Here is a 25815-nt window from a genome sequence, read left to right on the forward strand (position 1 = left end):
GAGGAAATTGTTACAATTTATTCATATTAGCAGAAGTGACTCAAATGAGGCCTACATGTTGTGTAATCTTGCCTTAAGCGTTGTATTCATGCCCGTCAGTGTGAAATAAGTTATTTGCATATATTTGCATCTATATTTGCATATCTATGCAACCACACTCAAGTTGTGGCCCTCGGCATGTGCTGTGAGTATCATTGTGGCCCCCAGGGTGTCCAACATTGAGTAGCCCTGGTCTAGACAGTGCTTGGACTGGACTTGATGCTCTCTCGAGGTCCCTCCCGGTTCTAGTGTTCTAGGATTCTGTGACTCTCGGGTTCGAGGAAATCTAGAAAATCTATGACTCGAGGGTTCCAGAAGCTTGTGCCGTGAACATGACCCCTTTTCTCTGGTGGCTCTTGCAGGAACACCGCCTGGACTTTGCGTTCAGCCAGGAAGAGATGATGGAGCCAAGGAAGAAGAGGAAAGTCAGTGAGCCGGTTCAGCTGCTCCCGGCAGGCAGAAATTGATGGCTGCTGTCACGTATCGGACGTCGGAGAATGTGCGGATTACGATTCTAACAGGCCGTAATGCATTCCCCTAGGGAGGCCTAATCTGCCATCTTTGCATTTAACTTGCTCGACGGGGCACATTTTTACTTAGATTAAAGATCTCTCTTCTGGTTTTAAATTCTTTCTGGCATAGAGATAACAGGCACAGGAACAGATTAGCGATCACAGGGTGGAGGAGAGATACTTGTTTGATGTTCGAAAGTGGAGGACCAGTAATCCCGCCTGGGCCGCTACCCTGGCTTTTAGTTCCCATTCTCTGCCCCTCTCCGACCTGGGCTCCAGCCTCAGGGGCTGCATTTCAGGTGCTAGTGTCCGCAGGCAGCCCAAGTGGTATGGTTCAGTGTTTGTCTCCAACTGCATCAAACCAGCAGTTTCCGGAGAACAGTTTTGGTTTGGTTTTTCAAAGGCGCATGTTTCTCTACCTGTGTTGTCGGTAGAAATAAACTAGCTAGACGTTTTATGCCCTGTGTCGTTTCTCCTGACTGTGTAAATTGTGTTGCCGTCGTTCTAGGATTCATTTCTTTCTAAAACCTCGCCCCGCCTCATCCCGAGGGGCGCAAGTTGTGGTGTGCTGTAAACCATGTTTGAAATCCAGCACACTTAAAACGTTAGTCTAATGAAAGGCCTCCCTGGCTACAGTCCAAATCAAATGGATGAGGATAGACTTGAGGTCCATCTAGGATGATCACAGTTGCCCCTTCCAGTGCTGGATAGACTTGACGTCCATCTAGGATGATCACAATTGCCCCTTCGGGTGCTGGATAGACTTGGCATCCATCTAGGATGATCACAGTTGCTCCTTCCAGTGCTGGATAGACTTGAGGTCCATCTAGGACGATCACAATTGCCCTTTTGGGTGCTGGCTAGACTTGACGTCCATCTAGGACGATCGCAATTGCCCCTTCCGGTGCTGGATAGACTTAAGGTCCATCTAGGACGATCACAATTGCCCCTTCGGGTGCTGGATGGACTTGAGGTCCATCTAGGATGATCGTAATTGCCCCTTCCGGTGCTGGATAGACTTGAGGTCCATCTAGGACGATCACAATTGCCCCTTCCGGTGCTGGATAAACTTGAGGTCCATCTAGGACAATCACAATTGCCCCTTCCGGTGCTGGATAGACTTGAGGTCCATCTAGGACGATCACAATTGCCCCTTCGGGTGCTGGATGGACTTGAGGTCCATCTAGGATGATCGTAATTGCCCCTTCCGGTGCTGGATAGACTTGAGGTCCATCTAGGACGATCACAATTGCCCCTTCCGGTGCTGGATAGACTGGAGGTCCATCTAGGACGATCACAATTGCCCCTTCCGGTGCTGGGTAGAGTTGAGGTCCATCTAGGATGATCACAGTTGCCCCTTCCGGTGCTGGATAGACTTGCGATCATCCTAGATGGACCTCAATTGCCCCTTCGGGTGCTGAATAGACTTGCGGTCCATCTAGGACGATCACAATTGCCCCTTCGGGTGCTGGATAGACTTGAGGTCCATCTAGGATGATCGGAATTGCCCCTTTGGGTGCTGGATAGACTTGAGGTCCATCTAGGACAATCACTGTTGCCCCTTCCAGTGCTGGATGGACTTGTGGTCCATCTAGGATGATCACAATTGTCCCTTCCGGTGCTGGATAGACTTGCCTGCCAGCCAGTGTATGACAGGTGAGGTGTGAGAGAAAAAATTGGCAGGAGAAGGCTAGTCTCAAATGTAGGGCCCGTTCCTCAGCTTGGTCAAACCAGTGTAGCTCCACAGAAGTCAATGGAAATACTCAGCTAGTGTCAACGGACGTATCTGTCCCATAGTGTTCAGAAGTCGTCCTGTGTACATTGAACAATGGAGATGGGACAGATGCTTGAGGGACCTCATGTGTCCAATCCTTCTCAGAAGACACGCAGTTGTCCATCATTATCAACTAACTCCGGGAGCCACTGCAACCTATTCCAGACATCCAGCCACCTCTTTCAACCTTGGATCGGTCATCGGCAAATCTGTTGGGCACTCTGGTCTGACCAAATTGGCCAGGGGACCCTCATTGAAACCCAGCAAAAGATCTGGTGTTGCTTGACCGGTATGGGGTGTACAGTCAAATCCTAGACTGGAATGTACCTAATGGAGCAAAAGGGCACCTGGCATGGAACAATACTGAATCCTCAACTCATCTCGAGAGCTGGTTGAGTCATGCATGACACATGGGACACAGCTGTCTTTCCACTTCCTTCTGTACAAGATAGGTGGGCCAAACAGTAGCATTGGAAAAGGTTCAGAAAAGGGCAACACAAAAGATTCAGGGTTTGGAACGGGTCCCATATGAAGAGAGAGGAAAAAGACTTGGACTTTTTAGAAAAGAGGAGACTAAGGGCAGGGACAGGCTGGAGGTCTATAAAATCAGGTGTGGAGAAAGTGAAGAAAGAAAAGTTAGTAACTTGTTCCCATCACGTAAGAATGAGGGGTCACCAAATGAAACGAAGAGGCAGCAGGTTTCAGACCAACAAAAAGGAAGTTTTTCTTCACACCGCGCACAGCCAATCTGTGGAACTCCTTGCCGGAGGATGTGCTGAAGACTAGGACTTGAACAGGGTTCAAAAAAGAGCTAGATAAATTCATGGAGGTTAGGTCCATGAAAGGCTATTAGCCAGGGGATAGAAATGGTGTCCCTGGCCTCTGTTTGTCAGAGGCTGGAGATGGATGTCAGAAGACAAATCGCTTGATCATTGTCTTCAGTCTACTCCCTCTGGGGTACCTGGGATTGGCCACTGTCGGCAGACAGGGCACGGAGCTAGATGGACCTTCGGTCTGACCCAGAACTGCCGTTCTTATGTTCTTAGCCTACCAATACCAGGCTGATACTGATACGGCTGCCTAGCCCAAGAGCTATGCCACAATAGAAACTTGACAGATCTGAATTTTTGCTTGGCCTTCTGGATTGTGGCTGTAACTTTGCACCATGTACGTCCAGAAATTAGTTGATTTGCTCACTCACCAAAACACAAACGGGAAAAGAAACTCTCTCCATCATCTCGTTTGTCCCGTTTTGCTTTAAGCACTTTCATCGCCACACTTCACATTAGCCTGGGAACGAGTTTTAGTAACATTTGGACGGGTAAGGCTCACCAATCTGAGCAGAAAATCTAAGTGCATCCTCTATCCCCCGTCACAGTGAATCATAGAATCGTAGAACTGGAAGAGACCTCAGGAGGTCATCAAGTCCAACCCCCTGCCCAAGGCAGAACCAATCCCAACTCAATCAACCCATCCATGGGTTTGTCAAGCCGAGACTTAAACACCTCTAGGGATGGAGACTCCACTACTTCCCTAGGGAACCCATCCCAGAGCTTCCCCACCCTCCTAGTGAAAGAGTTTTTCCTAATATCCAACCTAGACCTCCCCCACCCCCCCGTAACTTGAGATCATTGCTGTTTGTTCTGCCATCCATCACTACTTAGAACAGCCTTTCTCCATCCTCTTTGGAACCTCCCTTCAGGAAGTTGCAGGCTGCTCTCAAATCCCCCCTCACTCTTCTCTTCTGCAGACCAAACAAACCCAAATCCCTCAGCCTCTCCTCGTAGGTCATGCGCTCCAGCCCCCGACTCATTTTGGTCGCTCTCCGCTGGACTCTCTCCAATGCATCCACATCTTTTCTATAGTGGGGGACCCAGAACTGGACACAATACTCCAGATGTGGCCTCACCAGTGCCGAATCAAGGGGGAAAATCACTTCTCTAGATCTGCTAGCAATGCTCCTCCTAATGTACCCTAATATGCCATTCACCCTCTTGGCTACAAGGGCGCTCTGTTGACTCCTATTCAGCTTCTCATCTACTGTAACCCCCAGGTCCTTTTCTGCAGAACTGCTACTTAGCCAGTCGGTCCCCAGCCTGTAACGATGCTTGGGATTCTTCCGTCTCAACTGCAGGACTCTGCACTTTTCCTTGTTGAACCTCATCCAATTTCTTAGAAATGCAGTGGAACCATATGATTTCCCCTCTTGAGGGCCCACAAGCGATCAACAGCAACCACATCTTAACTCAGGAAATGAAATAGAAAACAATTTTATTGCTAAAGGGAAGATAATGATAATCACCACAATGAATATGGCAGCAAGAACACAGATTATCTGAATACCTTCCCCAGATGTCATTAACACAATCAAATTAAAACTTAAGTATACAAAGAGTCAAAGGAAATGCAGTGCAAGAGGTTGACCAGTTGGTATAGTTGGGGGGTGTTATCAGCAAGAATGGGAAAACTGAAGAGGACATCAATGCGAGAATACGAAAGGCACAACAAGCCGTTGCCATACCACGACCAGACTGGGCGACAAGAGCCATTTCAACAAGAACCGAACTACGCATTTGCACTTCCGATGTGAAATCAGTGCTGCTGTATGGTTCGGAGGTGTGGCGCATGGTCCAGAGCAAGATAATTCAGATGTTTGTCAATAAATGCCTTAAACACATTCTCCGGTAATACGATAGAATGCCAAATCGAAACTTTGTGGGCCGAAACAAATCAGAAACCAATTGAGGTCCAGATTAAGACGAGAAGATGGCGATGAGCAGGCCACATCCTGCATAAGGACTGTGAGGAATGTATCATGAGACAAGCGTTAGAATGGAATCCAAAGGGAAAGAGGAAAACAGGGCGTCCCAAACAGACATGGCAGCAAAGCTTCCTGGACGAAGTAAAAGCAGATGGTTTAACGTGGGATCAAATCAAGACTAGTTGTCCAGTTCCGGGCCCCCCACTATAGAAAGGATGTGGACGCATTGGAGAGGAATCGAATCAAGACTAGTTGTCCAGTTCCGGGCCCCCCGCTATAGAAAGGATGTGGATGCGTTGGAGAGGGATCAAATCAAGACTAGTCCAGTTCCGGGCCCCCCGCTATAGAAAGGATGTGGACGCGTTGGAGAGGGATCGAATCGAGACTAGTTGTCCAGTTCTGGGCCCCCCACTATAGAAAGGATATGGACGCATTGGAGAGGAATCGAATCGAGACTAGTTGTCCAGTTCCGGGCCCCCCGCTATAGAAAGGATGTGGACGCGTTGGAGAGGGATCGAATTGAGACTAGTTGTCCAGTTCCGGGCTCCCTGCTATAGAAAGGATGTGGACGCGTTGGAGAGGGATCGAATTGAGACTAGTTGTCCAGTTCCGGGCTCCCCGCTATAGAAAGGATGTGGACGCATTGGAGAGGAATCGAATTGAGACTAGTTGTCCAGTTCTGGGCTCCCCGCTATAGAAAGGATGTGGACGCATTGGAGAGGGATCAAATCAAGACTAGCTGTCCAGTTTTGGGCCCCCCACTATAGAAAGGATGTGGACGCATTGGAGAAAAGGGTGACCAAAATGATTCGGGGGCTGGAGCACATGGCCTCTGAGGAGAGACTGACGGAGTTGGTTTTGTTTAGTCTGCAGAAGCGAAGAGTGAGGGGGGATTTGAGAGCAGCCTTCAACTTCCTGAATGGAGGTTCCAAAAAGGCTGGAGAGAGGCTGTTCTCAGTGGTGACAGATGGCAGAACAAGGAGCAATGGGCTCAAGTTGCGGTGGGAGAGGTTCAGGTTGGATATTAGGAAAAACTATTTCACTAGGCAGGTGGGGAAGGACTGGAATGGGTTACCTAAGGAGAGGGTGGAATCTCCATCCCTAGAGGTGTTTAAGTCTCGGCTTGACAAAGCCCTGGCTGGGTTGATTGAGTTGGGTTGGTCCTGCCTTGGGTAGGGGGCTGGACTTGATGTCTCCTGAGGTCTCTTTCAGCTCTAGGATTCTATGACTATCGCTAAGGATCGCAAGAGATGGAGAATAACTGGAGGCTCTTTGCTCCATGAAGAGCCCAAAGGACAAATAGATAGATACAAAGAGTCAGCATTTAAGATTATTTTCTACCCACAAGATCTTAATATCCCCCAAGACCGGGCAGGAAGAACCAGCCTTCCTTCTCCTGAAAAGCCTTGGAGCAAGTGGTAGTGACATTCCTAAAAGCAAACGTAAGCAAAATTAGAGTAGCAAAACAGCAATAAGAAAATAGAATCAATCTAAGTATTTGGTTTTTGACCTGACAAGATAAAAGCAACACAACACTCCGGAGCGGGCACTAACAGCAACCGCTGAAGCAGCAACCACAATCTCCTCGATCTCTAGACCTAACTACCCCTTTTGGTGCCGAAATGTCTCGGATGTTCAACCCCATGTCCATAATTGGGTGTGGTACCCTGAGATTGCTGAGGGTGCCATCTCTAATCAGAAGAAATATTTGGGGAACTCATGAATATGCATCAGATATGATTGAGGCTTTCTTGGATGGCTGCTCAGGGCGGCGAAGAAAAAGCGGGAGCTTGCTGTCGGGGCTCGGACATCTGGTGATTGCTGCACAGGAAATTCGAAATGACAGTTATCGCCAAACTAGCAGATTTTCTTGCCGATTCCGAGCAAAATTAAGAAAAAGGGCCTATTGCACCAACCACAAAACTTGCCTCACACATGTTATGGAAAATAACAAGAAAAATACCAACTATTCACTAACTACCATACTTCTGCTATAAGCCATCACACAGAAAATTAATTCTGTGGACACCTTGCTTTACCAGCCGATGCTAATCTATATATTAAAAAACAAAAATAAACCAACTACAATTAGTAAACTAAAATAGGACAGGTATCATCTGGGGGTGTGTCTAGACTACAGGGTTTTGTCGACAAAAGTGGACTTTTGTCTACAAAACTATACCTGCGTCTACACTACCACCGAGTTCTGTCGACATAACGTCGGCAGAACTCGGCAGTTTTGTCGACGGTGGTAAACCTCATTCGATGAGGAATAACGCCTTTTGTCGAGAGAGTTCTGTTGCCAGAAGGCGTTGTTGCGTCTATACTGTCCTTTGCGTCTACACTCTCATGTCGACAAAGCGGCTTACTTTGTCAACAGAACTGGCTGTAGTCTAGACGCGCTTTGTCGACAAAACTTCTGTCGACAAAAGCCTATAGTCTAGACGTACCCTAATAGGCTACAAACGGAGTAAGTTATTTCTCTCCTTCAGGATTTAGAATATTGTTTCCACCAGTGCGTGTCAACTTGGCAGTTTTGAATTGAATGGTAGTAGAATCAAACTCCTCGTCTGTTCAGTGGTTGGCCCAGAAACGAGTCAAGGGGCTGTGTTTTGGTTATGTGGGAACTTCCCTGCAACAAACCTGAGATTGTGACCCATTACTTGCTTTCACACACGCGCCTTGTAGGGTTACCACATGGTTTCAACAAAAATACCGGACACACTTGATAAAAATGTGTCGACCAAATAGACATGATATGGGAAATTTATTGACGACAATCTACATTACATCGTATATTTTACATTAGCTTGTGCAGCTTTTATCAATTTTTTACCTTTCGAAAACTCATCGTTTGCTTCCAAACAAGTGAAAGGTATATTTAAAAACCCACAAAGTTGACTTCTTACTGACTCAACACTCAATATGTTGCATTCATCGGTGCATAGATTACCCATGACACTAAAAATTCTTTCCACACTAGCATTTGACACAGGAATTGAAACAAAATATCGAACCAGTTTTAATACATTTGGAGCAGCAGGTTCTTTGCTGAAAAAATATTCCTTACCTTAAAAGAGCATGGCGAGATATGAGAAAGATGAACGCTAGATGAAGGACAACACTGTCGCAAATCATACATTTATAAAGGAAAATATTCAGCACTACTGCGTAGTTGCATACTTCCTGGCTGGTAGACACGCTCACACAACATGAGTGTGTCTACCAGCCAGGCAGTACGCAACTATGTATTGATACGTGTATCCAAGCGGCGAATTGGCACAGTACTGCATAGTGCAGGCCTGGAAAGAGAATACTCGTGCACAAGTCACGTCATAACTGGATAATAATAAAACTTACTTAATTTAAAATACCGAACATTTCTATGTCCAGTATTTTCTCAATTTGTTTCCTGGACTGAAAGCTCAAATACCGGACTGTCTGATTCAAAACCGGACACCTGGCAACCCTAGGAGCCTAAGCAGTTGGTACTTACTTTTGGTCCCTGCAGATCTAAGCTAACCCAGCTTTGGTGAACTTTCACGGTGTTTTCTGATTCACGTTTTCCCCGCAAACCACTGATAACCATTTGTGACGGCGTGTCAGGAAGCTCCCCGACCCTGCACCCCTGTCCGCAGCAAGATGTGACTCCACCGGCTTGCTTTGTCGACAGAACTGGATGTAGTCTAGACGCTCTTTTTCGACATAAGCTTTGTCGACAGTATCTGTCGACAAAACTTCTGTCGACAAAACCCTGTAGTCTAGACGTACCCTGGCTGTCAACCTCATTCTATGAGGAATAATGCCTTTTGTCAACAGAGTTCTGTCACCAGAAGGCATTATTGCATCTGCACTGTCCTTTGTGCCTACACTGTCATGTCAACCAATCGGCTTGCTTTACTTCTATCGAGAAAAGCCTGTAGTCTAGACGTACCCGGGTTAGTCTGCTTCCTCCATGCTTCCCTACGCTCTCATTAACCCTTTTCCAAGCCACACCCTTCCTTTGTTCCAACCCCTTCCCTGATCAGGTGAGAACACGTTGGGCTATGGTCTACGTGATATGAGGGTCCTCCGGGGCTGGCACTGCTTACAGATAGAGGCCTGTAGGGGGTCATCCACAGCCCACATCCCTAGTCTAGTGATCAGTGAATTCCCAACCAGAGTGTGCCCGGGGCCACTAGCGTAGACAGCCCCCAACTACAGCACACCATCCAAAACTAGAAAAATGTCGGTTGCAGTTATCCAAACCATTGGCGTGTCTCTTTTCAGGCATTAGAAATTCCGTCATGCCAGTTGGCATTACAAGCTCTTTTCTCTTGGGATTGTTTCAACCATATTTCGAGTGAACTGATAACTGAGGTGAGCATGTTACACGTTAGCCGGCATCCACCGGGACACACCCTGCCATAAAACAAGGCACTCCGCCGTAGAAGGACCACCATTTTTAGGACACTAAACGACCTTGGAACAGTTTTCTTTGGTCTCTCTTGGGCAACATTTGATAACGCTCAGATGTGAACGTGCAGTAGAGGAGACTACTACCCTGTAAGCCAGAACACAAGAAAACGTAACTACTGTGCTCGTAAAACTGAGTAATTCAGAGACTCATCAACAACACCTTCGCTTTCCCAGAGATACAACGTTGAGTGAATGGTACAACCCCAGTTATTTTAAAAACCCCAAATTGTTGGGAAAGTGCAGGAGGGTGAAAGCGAATGTTTCCTACAGAGCTTTCAGAAAGTTAGTGAGTAGTGGTAACCCTTTTTGGTCTAGCGTGACCACAGGCCTTTTAACCAAGTGCCGGTGGAAATCCTACACCTGTGAGTTGTTCTGAGTCATCGCTGTTTCTAGAAACCGCTCTCGAATGCAGGTACCGTGTAACAAGAAACAGCTCCGTGCGACCAAGCCAGGAAGCCAAACAGAATATGATTAACAGGTTCTCAAACCACATCCTTACAGACGATGGACCGTTAGCAGCCCATACCAAAATACACCTACCTGCAACATCACCAAATTGACTTACAGCAGGTAGAAACATGCGGGGTTTTGACTGAAAATGGATGATTTTTTTAGGGATTTCCACAGTCTCGTGGGAGCTAGTCTGAAAAAAACAAGAAAAAAACCCCAACTCTAGTCTGATTGCTTCAGGCTTTCAAAATAGACCGGCAAGAAGAAATGAAACTTAACTCCTGTAGATACAAGAAGCTGATATTTTAGATTCTAGGCATGAGATCTTGCTCGCGTTGAAGTGAACAGGAGAAAAAAAGTTTGCCCACTGATTTCAATGGGAATTTGACATCTCCTTATTACCGAACACAGCGCTGTCATAGGGAGCAGTTCAAACCAGATTTCCATAGTGCTGGGGTAATTCGTTACTGGAGTAATTAGTAACTCCTACCCCTGGAGCAGAGAAGCAGCTACCACCAGTTTCTCCAAGGTAGGCAGTCTAAGGTACCTCCTCTCCTTTCCATTGTGGAACATATAGGCTACATCTACACTGGCACTTTTCCGTTATAAGCATTTTCAGAAAAAGCGCGTCTACATTGGCAGGATGCTTTTCTGGAAAAGTACTTTTTGCGGAAAAGCGTCCGTGGCCAATCTAGATGCGCTTTTCTGCAAAAAAGCCCCGATCATCATTTTCACGATTGGGGCTTTTTTACGGAAAAGAAATCTGTGCTGTCTACACTGGCCCTTTTCCGGAACAGTTTTCCGGAAAAGGACTTTTGCCCGAACGGGAGCAGCATAGTTTTTCCAGAAAAACACTGACGATTTTACATTAGATCGTCAGTGCTTTTCCGGAAATTCAAGGGGCCAACGTAGACAGCTGGCAAGTTATTCCAGAAAAGCGGCTGATTTTTCGGAATAAGTGGCCAGTGTAGACACAGCCATGGAGCAGTGGTTCCCAAACTTTTTCTCATCACACCCCCCTTTTTGATTTTTGAAAAACCCTCCCCCCCATAGCAGCAAAGCTTATTGAGCAAAAAAAAGAAAAAAGGAACTCAACATGGCAGCAAAACTCACACCCCCCTCTGGAATTTCTTCACGCCCCCCAGTTTGGGAACCCATGATCTAGACGACATTGAAGGATTCCTCTAGATTTGCGTGAATGCGAACGAGATCAGAGTTCCCCTCCAGAATCATAGCATTCTAGGGATGGAAGAGACTTCAAGGGGTCATCAAGTCCAGCCCCCTGCCCAAAGCAGGACCAACTCGATCATCCCAGTCAAGGCTTGGTCAAGCCGGGACTTCAAAACCTCTAGGGAACCCTAACCCATTCCACCCCCTCCGTAGGGAACCCATCCCAGTGCTTCTCCACCCGCCTCGGGAAATAGTTTGTCCTAATCTCCAACCTAGACCTCCCCCACCACGACTTGAGCCCATTGCTCCTTGTTCTACCATCTCAAAATGAGTCTGTGGCAGGCTTCCCTAATGTAAACGTTCTATCTCCATTTAGGTCTTTGCCCACGAAAACTTATGCTCCAATAAATCTGTTAGTCTATAATAGTGTTTCTTAAACTGTGTTCCGCGGCACACCGGTGTGCCACGAGGAAGTCGGAGGTGTGCCACGGAGAACAACGGAGTTCAAAATGGCCGTCCTTAAAGGGGCAGGTGACTTTTTTTTTTTTGCTCAATAACTTCCCCCCCAACCCCCCTTTTTTTTGTTCAGCAAAAAATCCTCGGCATTCCTCATAAAACAAAATCGTTTGGTGTTCCTCAGTCTTAAAAAGTTTAAGAAACACTGCTCTATAAGGTTGCTTTTGCAGATTCAGACTAACACACCTAACTCTCTGATACAGCCTCTTTCTGACTTACAAACCAGTTACGGACCATGCAATTGGTCGTAACTCGGTTTGTTCATAAGTCGGACCCCATAGAGTTATACGTGACCGTGCTGTTCGTAAGTGTAGATCGCGTTTGTAACTCGGGGTCCACCATTTACGACAGCTACGGTTGTAACCGCGTAATTCAACCATTCGCAACTCGGGGGCCGGCTGTATTTGTGTGGGTAAAGTTTCCCTGGGCATTGATAGTGTCCTATGGAGTTGATTTGGAGTCCAGCAAACAATATGGCATTCTCTAAATATCCTTTCTGGAGACTCATTGCTTTAATGCTAGATAATCAGATTTTGTCGTGACTACAGCTAGCATGTATGAAGACCCCCCGAGGATCTGCCCCCAGGTGCACATACAGTCAGACTGCTGTGGTTTACACGAGTAGCTTAATTTGCTCTCATGCCATTTTCTTTTCATGACCCTCAGGTGTTTTATGGGAGGGGTTGGGCGTGCCGGTGAAAGTCTAGGCTTGTCAACAGGAAACCAAAGTCTTTGGTGCAGGGAAGTTGCCTCAAATCTCGCACACACTTTCTCTCTCTCACTCACAGGCCCCGAGGAAAACTGCTGAAAACATGCAAAGGAAAATAATACCCACAAGATAGAATGCTGGCCTTCACAATTCAGCTGTTCTCCGCCTAGACCTGTGACGGGTGCCTTCGCTGTGAACATCTGGTCGCCTCAAGTCTCCAGAGCCAGCGGTACTAAATTAAAGCTCCTTTGCCATCCGGAAGAGCAGGGAGCGGCTACCGAAAAGATTTCCTTGTGTCTTTTCTTGGGAAAGGTCGGGCCTGCTCTGACCGGCGGGATCGGACAATGACGGAGGGGTCAGGTGTGCCATACACGCACCCTATAAAATGAGGCCTGAGGCCACGAGCAAGAGAGAAAGAGATGGAGGTGGCCAAGCCTTATGTCCACCATGCAAGAACCACTGCCCCCTTGGTGGAGGAAAATGGCAAAACGTTTGCTTGGACCAAGCTCACCTGTGAAATAAGGTTGGCCCGAACTAGAAGGACCTCCCAGGGAGACCAAACAATGACAACAACCCCAGACAGAGGTCTGCGAAGATCCCTGGCCAACTGGGGGTGGTCGAAAACTCTCGGGTAGAGGGACCAGATCAAAAGGAGCAAAGATTCAAAAAGCTGGAGGGAGAAGACCTATTTCTACCTATCTCATAGAACTGGAAGGGACCTTGAGAGGTCATCGAGTCCAGTCCCGTGGCCTCACAGAAGGACCAAGTCCCATCTCAACCATCCCTAGTAGATTTCTACTGAATCACAGAATCATAGCGCGCTCGAACTGGAAGAGACCTCGAGAGGTCATCGAGTCCCATCCCCTGCCCTCACGGCAGAACCAAGGCCCATCTAGACCATCCCTGGTAGATGTCTACAGAATCCTAGGACACTAGAACGGGAAGGGACCTCGAGAGGTCGGCGAATCCAATCCCCTGCCCTCACGGCAAGACCAAGCCCCATCTAGACCATCCCTGGTAGATGTCTACAGAATCACAGAACACTAGAACTGGAAGGAACCTTGAGAGGTCATTGAGTCCCATCCCCTGCTCTCACGGCAGAACCAAGCACCATCTAGACCATCCCTGATGGAGGTCTATCCAACCTGCTTTTAGTCACGCCCCATCGGGCTGGCATTCTTGAAGTCTTTATGGTCAATGTCTCCTACATCAAAGCCTTGGTTACTCTCTCCAAAGCTCTCATACACCCAAATGCATTTTTTTGGCCGGGTGAGTAAATACAGTTAGGCTATGTCTACACTTGTGGCTTCTTGCGTGCGAAATATGCAAATGAGGCTATGTGTGGAATATCGCCGAGCCTCATTTGCATGCCTAATGAGCCGCCATTTTTGCAGAAGAGGCGCTTGCGCCAGAAGGAGCTGTTTACACTGCCCCTTCTCACGCAAGAAAACCCCTCTTGCGCAATGCCGTTACGCCGATTACTTTCCAGGAAGAACGGCATTGCGCAAGAGGGTTTTTCTTGCACGAGAAGGGGCAGTGTAGACAGCTCCTTCTGGCGCAAAAGCCTCTTCTGCAAAAATGGTGGCTCATTAGGTATGCAAATGAGGCTCGGCGATATGCCACGCTTAGCCTCATTCGCATATTTCTCACACAAGAAGCCACGAGTGTAGACATACCCTTATGGTCCAGGTGGTGTGTGTGTCTCAGTTGGTATTTCTTCCATGACCCGTTACCAAGGCTGTTTCATGTCTCATGTCTGAGTATACTCCACTTCTACACTGGCAGCTTCTTGTGGAAGAACAGCCGTTCTTCCGCAAAAACTTGCCGGCTGTCTACACTGCATGGGCGTTCTTCCAGAATTAAATTTACAGTACAGTATCGGAAAACAGGGCTTCTTCCGGAAAAGTTATTCTTCTCCCCACGAGGAATTATAGAATCATAGAATACTAGGACTGGAAGGGACCTCGAGAGGTCATTGAGTCCAGTCCCCTGCCCTCATGGCAGGACCAAATACTGTCTAGACCATCCTTGATAGACATTTCTCTAACCTACTCTTAAATATCTCTGGAGATGGGGATTCCACAACCTCCCTGGGCAATTTATTCCCGTGTTTGACCCCCCTGACAGTTAGGAACTTTTTCCTAATGTCCAACCGCTAAGCCCTCTTGCACAAGACCTCTTCCGCAAGAGGGCAGTGTGGACAGGCAACATGAATTTCTTGCAGAAGAAGCCTCTATGGTTAAAATGGCCATCAGAGCTTTCTTGAGCATAGTCTACGCTACTATGGATGCTCTTGCGCCAAAGCACAGCTCTTGCGCAAAAGCACAGGGCAGCGTGGACGCGCTCTTGTGAAAGAGATTTTGCACAAGAGCTCTTCCTCGAAAGAGGGGGCCTGGGGATGCCTGGCTGTGGGGGAGGGGTGGGTGCATTGGGGGTATTTTATAAAAAACCCAAAAGGCTGAGAATCACTGCTCTACCTCGCCGCCAGCGCCCCCTGCAGCTCGCTCCCGGCGGCGCCGAGGGAAGCTAGCTCCCAGCCCCGCCCCTTCTGTCTGAGACCACGCCCCTTCGGGGGCGCAGGCCGGCCCCTTCCCCTCCTTGTCCGGCGTGCCTGTCAGATCCCCAAAGCAACCCTCCGGACACAAAGATGGGAGGGAGTAAATACACCGCTCTACTCAGGCCAAAGCCCACCGAAGCATGGGCATTCTCTTCAAGGGTGCCTCCTTGTCGGAGATGTGGGGGGGCTGGGCCATCTCCTGTCCCTGAAAAGGGCTGTCGAGGGGCCCAACCGCCTGCCCCGAGCAACCCACCCGGCCAGCTCACAGGAAAACGCAGGCAGGTCCGCAGACCACAAACCAGTCCACTGCGCAAGGTGGAGGATACAGAAACCGCCAGGCGCGGTGACTAGAAAATGAGGCCTCAGGAAACGACGGTTCAGTTGCTGCGTCTAACTCCTGTGAGGGACTTCGGCACGTCCCCTTCCTTCGCAGAGATCGTGACCTCGTTACAAAGCGTGGGGGCAGCTACGGGGCTGGGAGAGACTTGCTCTTATGCAACGCGGAAGCAGGAATTCCTTTGGCTGCTCTCCCCGCTCAATCAAACGCTAGACCGCTGTGTCTCGACTTTTTTCTTTTTATAAAGGACCCTGTTTTCGGCAAGAAAAAAAATTAGAAGTACCCCCTGTAGCAACTGTTTTAAAACACGTTTGTTTCAACAACAGCATCGGAGCCATGTTTGGGCATGAAAAGTATAAAGATAATAAAGCGCTGGAAAACGGAACAACAATTCCGTTTCCTCCCGATTTCAGTTGGGTTGACGTACTCCCTGCGGCGTAGTGGGGGGGCTGTCTGCTCTGTAGCCCAGGGTCCGCCTGCTTGGTGAGGTGTGATTTCCACTGACTCACCCACATGGCGTGATGTAGAAGAGTACTAGAGATGTAGCCGTGTGAATCCAGTCTTGCTGAAACAAAAGACAGGGCCATGCAGCACGTTAAAGACGAACAAGATGGTTTATTAGGGGATGAGTTTTCGTGGGCCAGACCCACTTCCTCAGATCAAATTGTGGAAGAAAATTGGCCACGACCATATAACCCAAAAGGATACAATCAAAAAAAGTGAACACATATAAAATAGACAAATCAGATTTTATATAAGAAGGGGAATAAGGAAGAGAGGTTGGTGTCTATGAGATAATGACATTAGAGGTGATAATTAGGGAAGCGATCCTTGTCATGAGTAAGATAATTAGCATCTTTGTTAAGGCCCATTCGTAAAGTGTCAAATTTACGAATTACATTTCAAAGGCTTCTCTTTTAAGTTTTCTGTTAGAGTACATATAGGGTGTGTCTAGATTACAGGGTTTTGTCGACAAAAGTGGACTTTTGTCGACAAAACTATACCTGCGTCTACACTGCCGCTGAGTTCTGTCGACATAACGTCGACAGAACTCGGCAATTTTGTCGACAGCGGTAAACCTCATTCATAGAATCATAGAATCATTCGACGAGGAATAACGCCTTTTGTCAACAGAGTTCTGTCAACAGACGGCGTTATTGCATCAACACTGTCCTTTGCGTCTACACTGTCATGTCGACAAAGCGCCTTGCTTTGTCAACAGAACTGGATGTAGTCTAGACGCTCTTTGTCGACAGACGCTTTGTCGACAGTATCTGTCGACAAAATTTCTGTCAACAGTATCTGTCGACAAAACTTCTGTCGACAAAAGCCTGTAGTCTAGCTGTACCCATACTGTCGACAAAGCGTCTGTCGACAAAGAGCATCTAGACTACATCCAGTTCTGTCGACAAAGCAAGCCGCGTTGTCGACATGACAGTGTAGACGCAAAGGACAGTGTAGATGCAATAACGCCTTCTGTCCACGGAACTCTGTTGACAAAAAGTGTTATTCCTCGTTTAATGAGATTTACCGCCGTCGATAAAACTGCTGAGTTCTGTCGCCGTGATGTCGACAGAACTCGGCGGCAGTGTAGACGCAGGTATAGTTTTGTTGACAAAAGTCCACTTTCGTCGACAAAACCCTGTAGTCTAGACACACCCTTAAAGTCCCTTTGAAGCAGGATGTGGGTAGTGAGGTTGTTGAGACAACGCCCAGTCTGGATGAAATGGCGAGAAACTGTTTTTTCTTCATGAAACTGTCTGATGTCTGTTTTGTGGCCATTGATTCTTTGGCGAAGTGTCTGAGAAGTTTGTCCAATGTACGTAGCAGATGGACACTGTTGGCACATGACGGCATAAATTATATTTGTGACGGAGTGTTGGGATCTTGCTGGTTGCGGTGCTTGGGTTGTGGGCTGTGGATGACGCCTATTGGTCTCTGCCTTTGAGCACTGCTCAGCACGGGGGCTGCCTAAGTCAGGTAGACAAAGACCCAACCAGTCAGATGAGCAGGGACAGCAAGGGACGTAGGGGAGTGAGTGTTTGGTGGAAGTGTCAGTTTTGGGCTGGAATCATGAAGGAACTAGTCTAAAGTGGGGGGCTGGAATCCCATCTCAAGGGGTCTGAGGCATCCTGGCTCCGACTCCCGTAGCCACATCACGTCTAGGCTGTGCCGTATCCTAGAAAAGCAATAAACCCCCTCTATTTTACTGGCTGGCAGACTCTGTGGCTACGTCTACACTGGCATGATTTTCCGGAAATGCTTCCGTGGTCAATCTAGACGCGCTTTTCCGCAAAAAAGCCCCGATCGTCATTTTTACGATCGGGGCTTTTTTGCGGAAAACAGTACGGTGCTGTCTACACTGGCCCTTTTGCGCAAAAGTCTTTCGGAAAAAGACTTTTGCCCGAACGGGAGCAGCATAGTTTTTCCAGAAAAGCACTGATGATTTTACATGAGATCGTCAGTGCTTTTCTGGAAATTCAAGTGGCCAGTGTAGACAGCTGGCAAGTTTTTCCGGAAAAGCGGCTGATTTTCCGGAAAAACATGCCAGTCTAGACACAGCCTGGTTTTGGTGCTACAGGGGTACAGTGTTGGGAGAACTCCTTCCCCCCAAAGATTTCTCTCAAGCACCCCCAAAGGTACTCATACCACTGGTCTAGACGACCGCTTGCTGATTTTCGCCGTAGTTTCGACAGGGCTGATACACGCTCTTCTTTACAAAACACTGCACTCTCCCGATGAAAAGAGACGAGATTATAACTACTGGCCAGGACAGGAACCAGCAAAAAGCCTGGGAATTTTTGCTATTTCCACAACACGGCCTGCCCCTGCACCGCCGTAAGCCTTACGGGATGACATAGCAAAGTAAGGAATCTGGATCCGCCAGGAAGGGGCTGTCTGCCTGACGTTTTCAGCCACCCGCCGCCCCTCCTCACTCATCAGACGGCTGGCGTTTCCTCCGCGCCATTCATAGACAGCGACTTCAAAGGCCTCCTTGCATCAGCAAACCCACCCTCGACATTTCCGACGAGACGTATTGCAGGGTCACCGACTTTCACAGCTGCTGCCTTGGGAAGCAGTTCTCCCCGCGGTTGAGTCATGAGACGGCTCATTGACCGTTGAATCCTTTGTCCGATCAGGAGAGCTGCCAAAAGCAGCAAAACTTTGCCAAGTGCCTGTCTCTGGCGCACGCTGGTACGAGACACAGTCTCGCTCGAGTCCCCGACGAAAGCTTCTTGCCCGCACCCGTTGCTAGACCCTGGGGGATTTTTCTGGGGGGCCCCCTGACGTGCTCTGTTCTCAGACAGAAACTCCTGACTCACGGAGCCGTGACGTGGCTGGACTCACTGGTTGCATACGTAACGTGACACCCGCGGAAAGCGAAGTTGTGTCGGGAGACCTTTGCGAGACCGGGGGGGGGGGGGCTTTGTCACTGCGCTGATGTGAAAGGGGATGAGCAAACCCCCTCCAAACGCTTAACAACCCTCACTCCGAAAGGTCATCCTTTTACAGACAGTGTTGCCTTGTCTAGAGCACAAAGAAGTGAAAGAATTTGTTCCCGCGTGCGTGACCATCACTGGCAAAATTTGCGCATCCTCCTCTCTGATCGACTGAACGGAGGAGAAAATCGCAGAGAGGGAGGCGGGGGAGTCTAACATTCAAAACAACTAGAAGTCCCGTGGTTAGGGGAGCATCTACGCTGCACCTGCAGCTCGAAAGACGCCACCGCAAGTTCAGCCGCGCGAGTGGCGAAGAGCATTCTGCCGAATCGCTTTGTTGGAAATGTGGCGCCGTCGACCCAGCCCTCGTTTCGAAATAAATCGCTCCTCCGAAACGCCCTGTGCTCCTCGCGGAATGAGGTTTACTGGGACGTTGGAGCAGCGAGCCCGTGATATTTCGAACTAACAGGCGCGGCGGTCCAAAGACATGAGATAGCTATTTCGGGATACTGCCGGTATCCACGATAGCGCTAAAGTGTAGAGGTAGCTTTACGGTGTGTCTACGCAGCACCCCAAACTCAAAATAAGAAAGACAATCGAAATAAGCCGTAGGATGTGTCTACACAGCACCCCAAACTCAAAATAAGAAAGACAATCGAAATAAGCCGTAGGATGTGTCTACGCAGCACCCCAAACTCAAAATAAGAAAGACAATCGAAATAAGCCGTAGGATGTGTCTACGCAGCACCCCAAACACGAAATAAGATAGAAAGACCATCGGAATAAGCCGTAGGATGTGTCTACACAGCACCCCACACTCAAAATAAGATAAAGACAATTGAAATAAGACATAGGGTGTGTCTATGCAGCACCCCAAACTCGAAATAAGATAGAAAGACAATCGGAATAAGCTGTAGGGTGTGTCTATGCAGCACTCCAAACTCGAATAAGACAGAAAGACAATCGAAATAAGCCGTAGGGTGTGTCTACGCAGCACCCCAGACTCGAAATTAGATAGAAAGACAATCGAAATAAGCCATAGGGTGTGTCTACGCAGCACCCCACACTCAAAATAAGAAAGACAATCGAAATAACCCATAGGGAGTGTCTATGTAGCACCCCACACTCGAAATAAGATAGAAAGACAATCGGAATAAGCCGTAGGGTGTGTCTACGCAGCACCCCACACTCGAAATTAGATAGAAAGACCATCGGAATAAGCCGTAGGGTGTGTCTACGCAGCACCCCAAACTCAAAATAAGAAAGACAATTGAAATAACCCATAGGGAGTGTCTATGTAGCACCCCACACTCAAAATAAGATAGAAAGACAATCGAAATAAGCCATAGGGTGTGTCTATGCAGCACCCCAAACTCGAAATAAGATAAAGACAATCGAAATAAGCTGTAGCGTGTGTCTACGCAGCACCCCAAACACGAAATAAGATAGAAAGACCATCGGAATAAGCCGTAGGGTGTGTCTACGCAGCACCCCACACTCAAAATAAGATAAAGACAATTGAAATAAGACATACGGTGTGTCTACGCAGCACCCCACACTCAAAATTAGATAGAAAGACCATCGGAATAAGCCGTAGGGTGTGTCTACACAGCACCCCAAACTCAAAATAAGAAAGACAATCGAAATAAGCCATAGGGAGTGTCTATGTACCACCCCACACTCGAAATAAGATAGACAATCGGAATAAGCCATAGGATGTGTCTACGCAGCACCCCACACTCGAAATAAGATAAAAACAATCGAAATAAGCCGTAGGGTGTGTCTATGCAGCACTCCAAACTCGAATAAGACAGAAAGACAATCGAAATAAGACGTGCAATTTGCATAGCGCAAATTGCGCTACGCAAATTGCACATCTCATTTCAATTGTCTTCCGAAAGAGCAGATTTTGAAATTTGGCGCATCTGCACAGCGCCAAATTTTGAAATCACACACTATTTCGAGACATCCCTTAACCCTTTGTAGACCATCCAGGGATGCCGAAATAGCACGCCCGTTATTTTGAAATCTATTTTGAAATCACGGGCAGTTTGTTGAGACGTGGGGTAGCTATTTCGGGATACTTCCTTACTCCTAAAAGAGCCCTGCTGTGTAAACGTAGCCTTAGAGATTAGCAAATGCTTAGGCTCGGGCGCTTTTGCGAGGCAAGCCCACTTCATCAGATGACTCGGAGTGGAAAGAACAGAATGCAAGGTGTATATGAGAGCAAAAAGCATTTTCCTGGTTCTTGCAGGGGCCGCGTGACGAAGTTAATGAAATATTCTGGATGGGATCTGTTCATAGCTTTTTTGGCCTGTTGTCCATCGTCCACAAAAAGTGAATCCAGCCCAGCCCGAACTTGGGTCCGGAGGGAGACAAATGTGAAGCCGGTTGTTGCTTGTGTCCGATTTAGACATAGCTGGTTTCACAGCAACAAGCCACGCAACTGAAGCGCCCCAGAGAAGAGCATCCTCCTTACAACATCCCTGTGACTGCAGCCCCGAATGAGGTTGGCTTTTTTGGCAACCACGTCGCACGGTGGACTCATATTCAGCTTGTGGGCCACTCTGCCCCCTAGATCCCTTTCTGCAGGGCTCCTTCCTAGACAGTCGCGTCCCCTTCTGCGTGTGTGAAATGGATCGTTCCTTCCTAAGTGGAGCACTTTGCATTTGTCCTCCTTAAGCTTCATCCAGTTGACCTCCAACCGTTTCTCCAGATCGTTTTGAATGAGGACCCGCTCCACCAAAGGCCTCTGGAATCTTTCCCATCTCCCGTTTTGTTAAAGACCATCGCGAATGGCTTAAATACCTCCTCAGTTCGCTCCTTGAGTGGTCGGGGATGGATTTCATCAGGCCCTTAGGATCATAGACTCATAGAACACTAGAACTGGAAGGGACCTAGAGAGGTCACCAAGTCCAATCCCCTGCCCTCATGGAAGGACCAAGCCCCATCTAGACCATCCCTGGTAGATGTCTACAGAATCATGGAACACTAGAACTGGAAGGGACCTAGAGAGGTCACCAAGTCCAGTCCCCTGTCCTCATAGCAGGACCAAGCCCCATCTAGACCATCCCTGGTAGATGTCTACAGAATCATGGAACACTAGAACTGGAAGGGACCTAGAGAGGTCACCAAGTCCAGTCCCCTGTCCTCATAGCAGGACCAAGCCCCATCTAGACCATCCCTGGTAGATGTCTACAGAATCATGGAACACTAGAACTGGAAGGGACCTAGAGAGGTCACCAAGTCCAGTCCCCTGTCCTCATAGCAGGACCAAGCCCCATCTAGACCATCCGTCTCTCCAACCTGCTCTTAAATATCTCCAGAGATGGAAATTCTACAAGCTCCCTAAGCAACTTATTCCAGTGTTTAACCTTGTTCATCAAGTTACAGTGCGGGAGGTCTAGGTTGGATATTAGGAAAAACTATTTCACTAGGAGGGTGGGGAAGCTCTGGGAAGGGTTCCCTAGGGAGGGGGTGGACTCTCCATCCCTAGAGGTGTTTAAGTCTCGGCTTGACAAAGTCCTGGCTGGGTTGATTTAGTTGGGATTGGTCCTTCCTTGGGAAGGGGGCTGGATTTGATGACCTGCTGAGGTCTCTTCCAGCTCTATGATTCTACGGCTCCGCACTTGTGTAAGAAATTTTTCACTTGTGCGTTGCCTGTTTTAGCCTCGGATCCTCCCTCATTTTCACGGGTATTCAGATGTCGTAAATTCACAATGAAGTCATTCTTCCGCTCTGCTCTGATTAGGCTTCACCTGGAGTGCTGTGTCCAGTTCTGGGCCCCACGTTTCAAAAAAAAAAAAGAAGAGGCGGAGAACTTGGAGAAAGTCCAGAGAAGAGCAACAAGAATGAGGAAAAGTCTAGAAAACATGAGCTGTGAGGGAAGGCTGAAAGAATTGGGCTGGCTTAGTTTGGAAAGGAGAAGACCGGTACAGTTTTCAAGTAACTAAAAGAGCGTTACAAGGTAGAGGGAGAAAAATTGTTCTCTTTGGCCTCTGAGGCTACGGCTACACTGCCGTTTTTTTGCAGAAAAGGATATGCAAATTGCGCTCGCATTTCCATATCTTCCGATTCTTTTTGCGGAAGGTTTCCCAATGGGCTTATATTGCACCAAGGGAGGTTGAGGCTGGACATTATGAAAAACTTCCTGCCTGTCCGTGGTGAAACACAGGACTAAATTGCCGACAGAGGGGGTGGAGTCTCCCTCAGTGGAGATATGGAAGAGCAGGTTGGGTAGACATCTACCAAGAATGGTCTAGACAGTGTTTGGTCCTGCCGTGAGGGCAGGGGACTGGAATCGATGACTTCTTGAGGTCCCTTCCAGTTCTAGGGTTCTGTGATTCTGTGGACATCGACCAGGGATGGTCTAGATGGGGCTTGGTCCTGCCGTGAGGGCAGGGGACTGGATTCAATGACCTCTTGAGGTCCCTTCCAGTTCTAGGGTTCTGTGATTCTGTAGACATCTACTAGGGATGGTCTAGATGGGGCTTGGTCCTGCCGTGAGGGCAGGGGACTGGATTCGATGACCTCTTGAGGTCCCTTCCAGTTCTAGGGTTCTGTGATTCTGTAGACATCTACCAGGGATGGTCTAGATGGGGCTTGGTCCTGCTGTGAGGGCAGGGGACTGGATTCAATGACCTCTCGAGGTCCCTGCCAGTTCTAGGAGTCTACGTTACACTTCCAAACAATTTCTGGCAAAAACGGGAAAAAAAGGCATTTCTACATTTCCACGTTTTCGGTTCTTCTGCCATCTTCTCTCCAGGGCAAGTCCCTTTTCAACGGTGATCCCTAGCTGCTAGAGAAACTTCGTCAGGGCCACGCCAGTCCAAATTCATCCCGGGGGTAACTCTTGAGACCGGGATGCCTTTCTCACAGACGGCCGCATGTTGCATTCATTAGTCGTGCGCTGTGCTGTGGGAACACCAGTCTTGGAACGGAGCAGGAAAAACCATCTGGGCCAAATTTAACTGCCAAAAAAAAAAATCTTTGGGAAAATAAACTTTGTTATGAAAGTAACTGAACAGGATTTTGCTGGTGGGAATTCCAGGTTTGCCTCTTGGCCGGGTCTACCCTAGAAAAATTAATCCAGTTCTTATAAGATCAAATACATGGTTCGAATAGGTAAAGCAGACTGTTTTTAAAGGGGCAGCATCTTTTTTTTTTAATGGGTTGGCCACCCCATTGTAGAGGTTGAGCAGACACGGACACACCGATAAGGTTCAATGAGTCCTCTCCAGCCACGCTGAGGCCTTGTGACATCTCCCAGAATGCATTACTTCTGGGAGCCCAGTTGGGACACTTGAGACAGGTACGAGATAGTTGTGGCAAAGGTCAAAACTGAAATTGATTTGGCACGGCTCGTCGGTTTGTGCGTGAACCGGTTTGGTTCGGCTGCCAACGTTTCAATTCACGAGTCAGGTGCGAACGCACCAATTGGTTTGTGCGTGAACTGGTTTGGTTCGGCGGCCAATGTTTCGATTTGTTAGGGCACAGTGAACGCACTGATCACGTTGTGCATGAGGCAGTTTGGTTCAGCTGCAAACATTTTGATTCATTAGTGCAGACAAAATCACGTATGAACGCACCAATCGGTTTGTGCGTATACTGGTATGATTTGGCTGCCAACGTTTCGATTCACTAGTGCAAACAAAGTCGTGTGTGAACACACCGATTGGTGCACGAACAGGTTTGGTTCAGCTGCAAACATTTTGATTCACTAGTGCAGACAAAATCACGTATGAACGCACCAATCGGTTTGTGCGTATACTGGTATGATTTGTCTGCCAATGTTTCGATTCACTAGTGCAAACAAAGTCGTGTGTGAACACACCGATTGGTGCACGAACAGGTTTGGTTCAGCTGCAAACATTTTGATTCACTAGTGCAGACAAAATCACGTATGAACGCACCAATCGGTTTGTGCGTATGCTGGTATGATTTGGCTGCCAATGTTTCGATTCACTAGTGCAAACAAAGTCGTGTGTGAACACACCGATTGGTGCACGAACAGGTTTGGTTCAGCTGCAAACATTTTGATTCACTAGTGCAGACAAAATCACATAGGAACACACCAATCCGTTTGTGCATAAACTGGTTTGATTTGTCCGCCAATGTTTCGATTCACTAGTGCAGACAAAGTTGTGTGCGAACACACCGATCGGTTTGTGCATAAACCGGTTTGGTTCGGCTGCCAACATTTCGATTCGTTACGGTAGAGTCGTGTGTGACCGCACCGATCGGTTTGTGCATGGACCAGTTTGGTTCGGCTGCCAACATTTCGATTCACTGGTGCAAACAAAATCACGTGTGAATGCACCGATCGGTTTGTGCGCGAACCGGTTTGGTTCGGCTTCAACCGTTTCGATTCGCTAGGGCAGACTTGCGCTTGGTTTGCAAGGACGCTCGGAGCCAGAGATACAGAGCAGAAGTCCACAGGGTAAGGAGTCGACAGGTTGTGAGGAGGGACTCCGACGTGTCGGTGAAAGCCAATCTTTGCACGAGGGGAGCTGTTCCTCCCGTTTACAAAGCCGAGGAATCTGGTTCCGAGGAAGATGAAACTCCAGCAGATGCTTCCTGCGTGGCTCCTCGTGATGGCCACATAGCTGCAAACATTAATGGATATCTGCCTTAGCGATCGCAGCCGAAGCAAATGGAAACTTTGCAGAAAGGACCTGATATGAAAAGTGCCAATGGGAGATTAGATCTCGGGCATGACTGTTTCATGTCACTCGCTCCCTTGTATGTCAGCTGACACCCAACCCCTCTGTGTTCTCCTTTCCCTTCCATCAGCCTTTGTTTAAGGTGGTCGGGGTGGCTTGCGGACTCTCCATCTCTGGAGATATTCAAGATTAGCCAGACACCTGTCAGGGATGGTCTAGACCAAAGGCAAAGGGATATAGCACAAAGAGCTGGGGGGCAAAAAAGTTGTCGAGCCAAAAAAAAAAAAAAAAAAAAAAAGGACACTGCGCCTTTAAATACAATTCCAGGTGGCTTTTTTGGCCAGACGATGAACGCGGGAGCTGTTTTTAGGGGCATTTGAACGGGTGGCTGCAGGCTGACCAGCCCCAATATAGATGGAGACTGGACTTG

The 25815-nt window shown here is 48.1% G+C and overlaps 1 protein-coding gene across 3 annotated transcripts in view; it reads left to right on the forward strand.

Moving 5' to 3' along the window:
• The window catches only part of HORMAD2 (HORMA domain containing 2), a 60316-nt gene extending 46616 nt beyond the window's left edge, over positions 1-13700 (forward strand). For 2 of the 3 annotated variants that reach the window (XM_075917040.1, XM_075917042.1), the window contains exon 13: positions 402-1006. In XM_075917040.1, coding sequence (XP_075773155.1) covers positions 402-506 — 105 coding nt within the window. In that variant the 3' untranslated portion in view covers positions 507-1006. Of the gene's footprint in view, positions 1-401; positions 1007-12468 lie in introns of those variants that run through there. The other variant, XM_075917043.1, reaches the window with a different exon arrangement.
• Positions 13701-25815: the final 12115 nt, after the last annotated feature.

The sequence above is a fragment of the Pelodiscus sinensis genome, unplaced genomic scaffold, assembly GCF_049634645.1.
Source record: "Pelodiscus sinensis isolate JC-2024 unplaced genomic scaffold, ASM4963464v1 ctg67, whole genome shotgun sequence".
Classification (NCBI taxonomy): Eukaryota; Metazoa; Chordata; order Testudines; family Trionychidae; genus Pelodiscus; species Pelodiscus sinensis.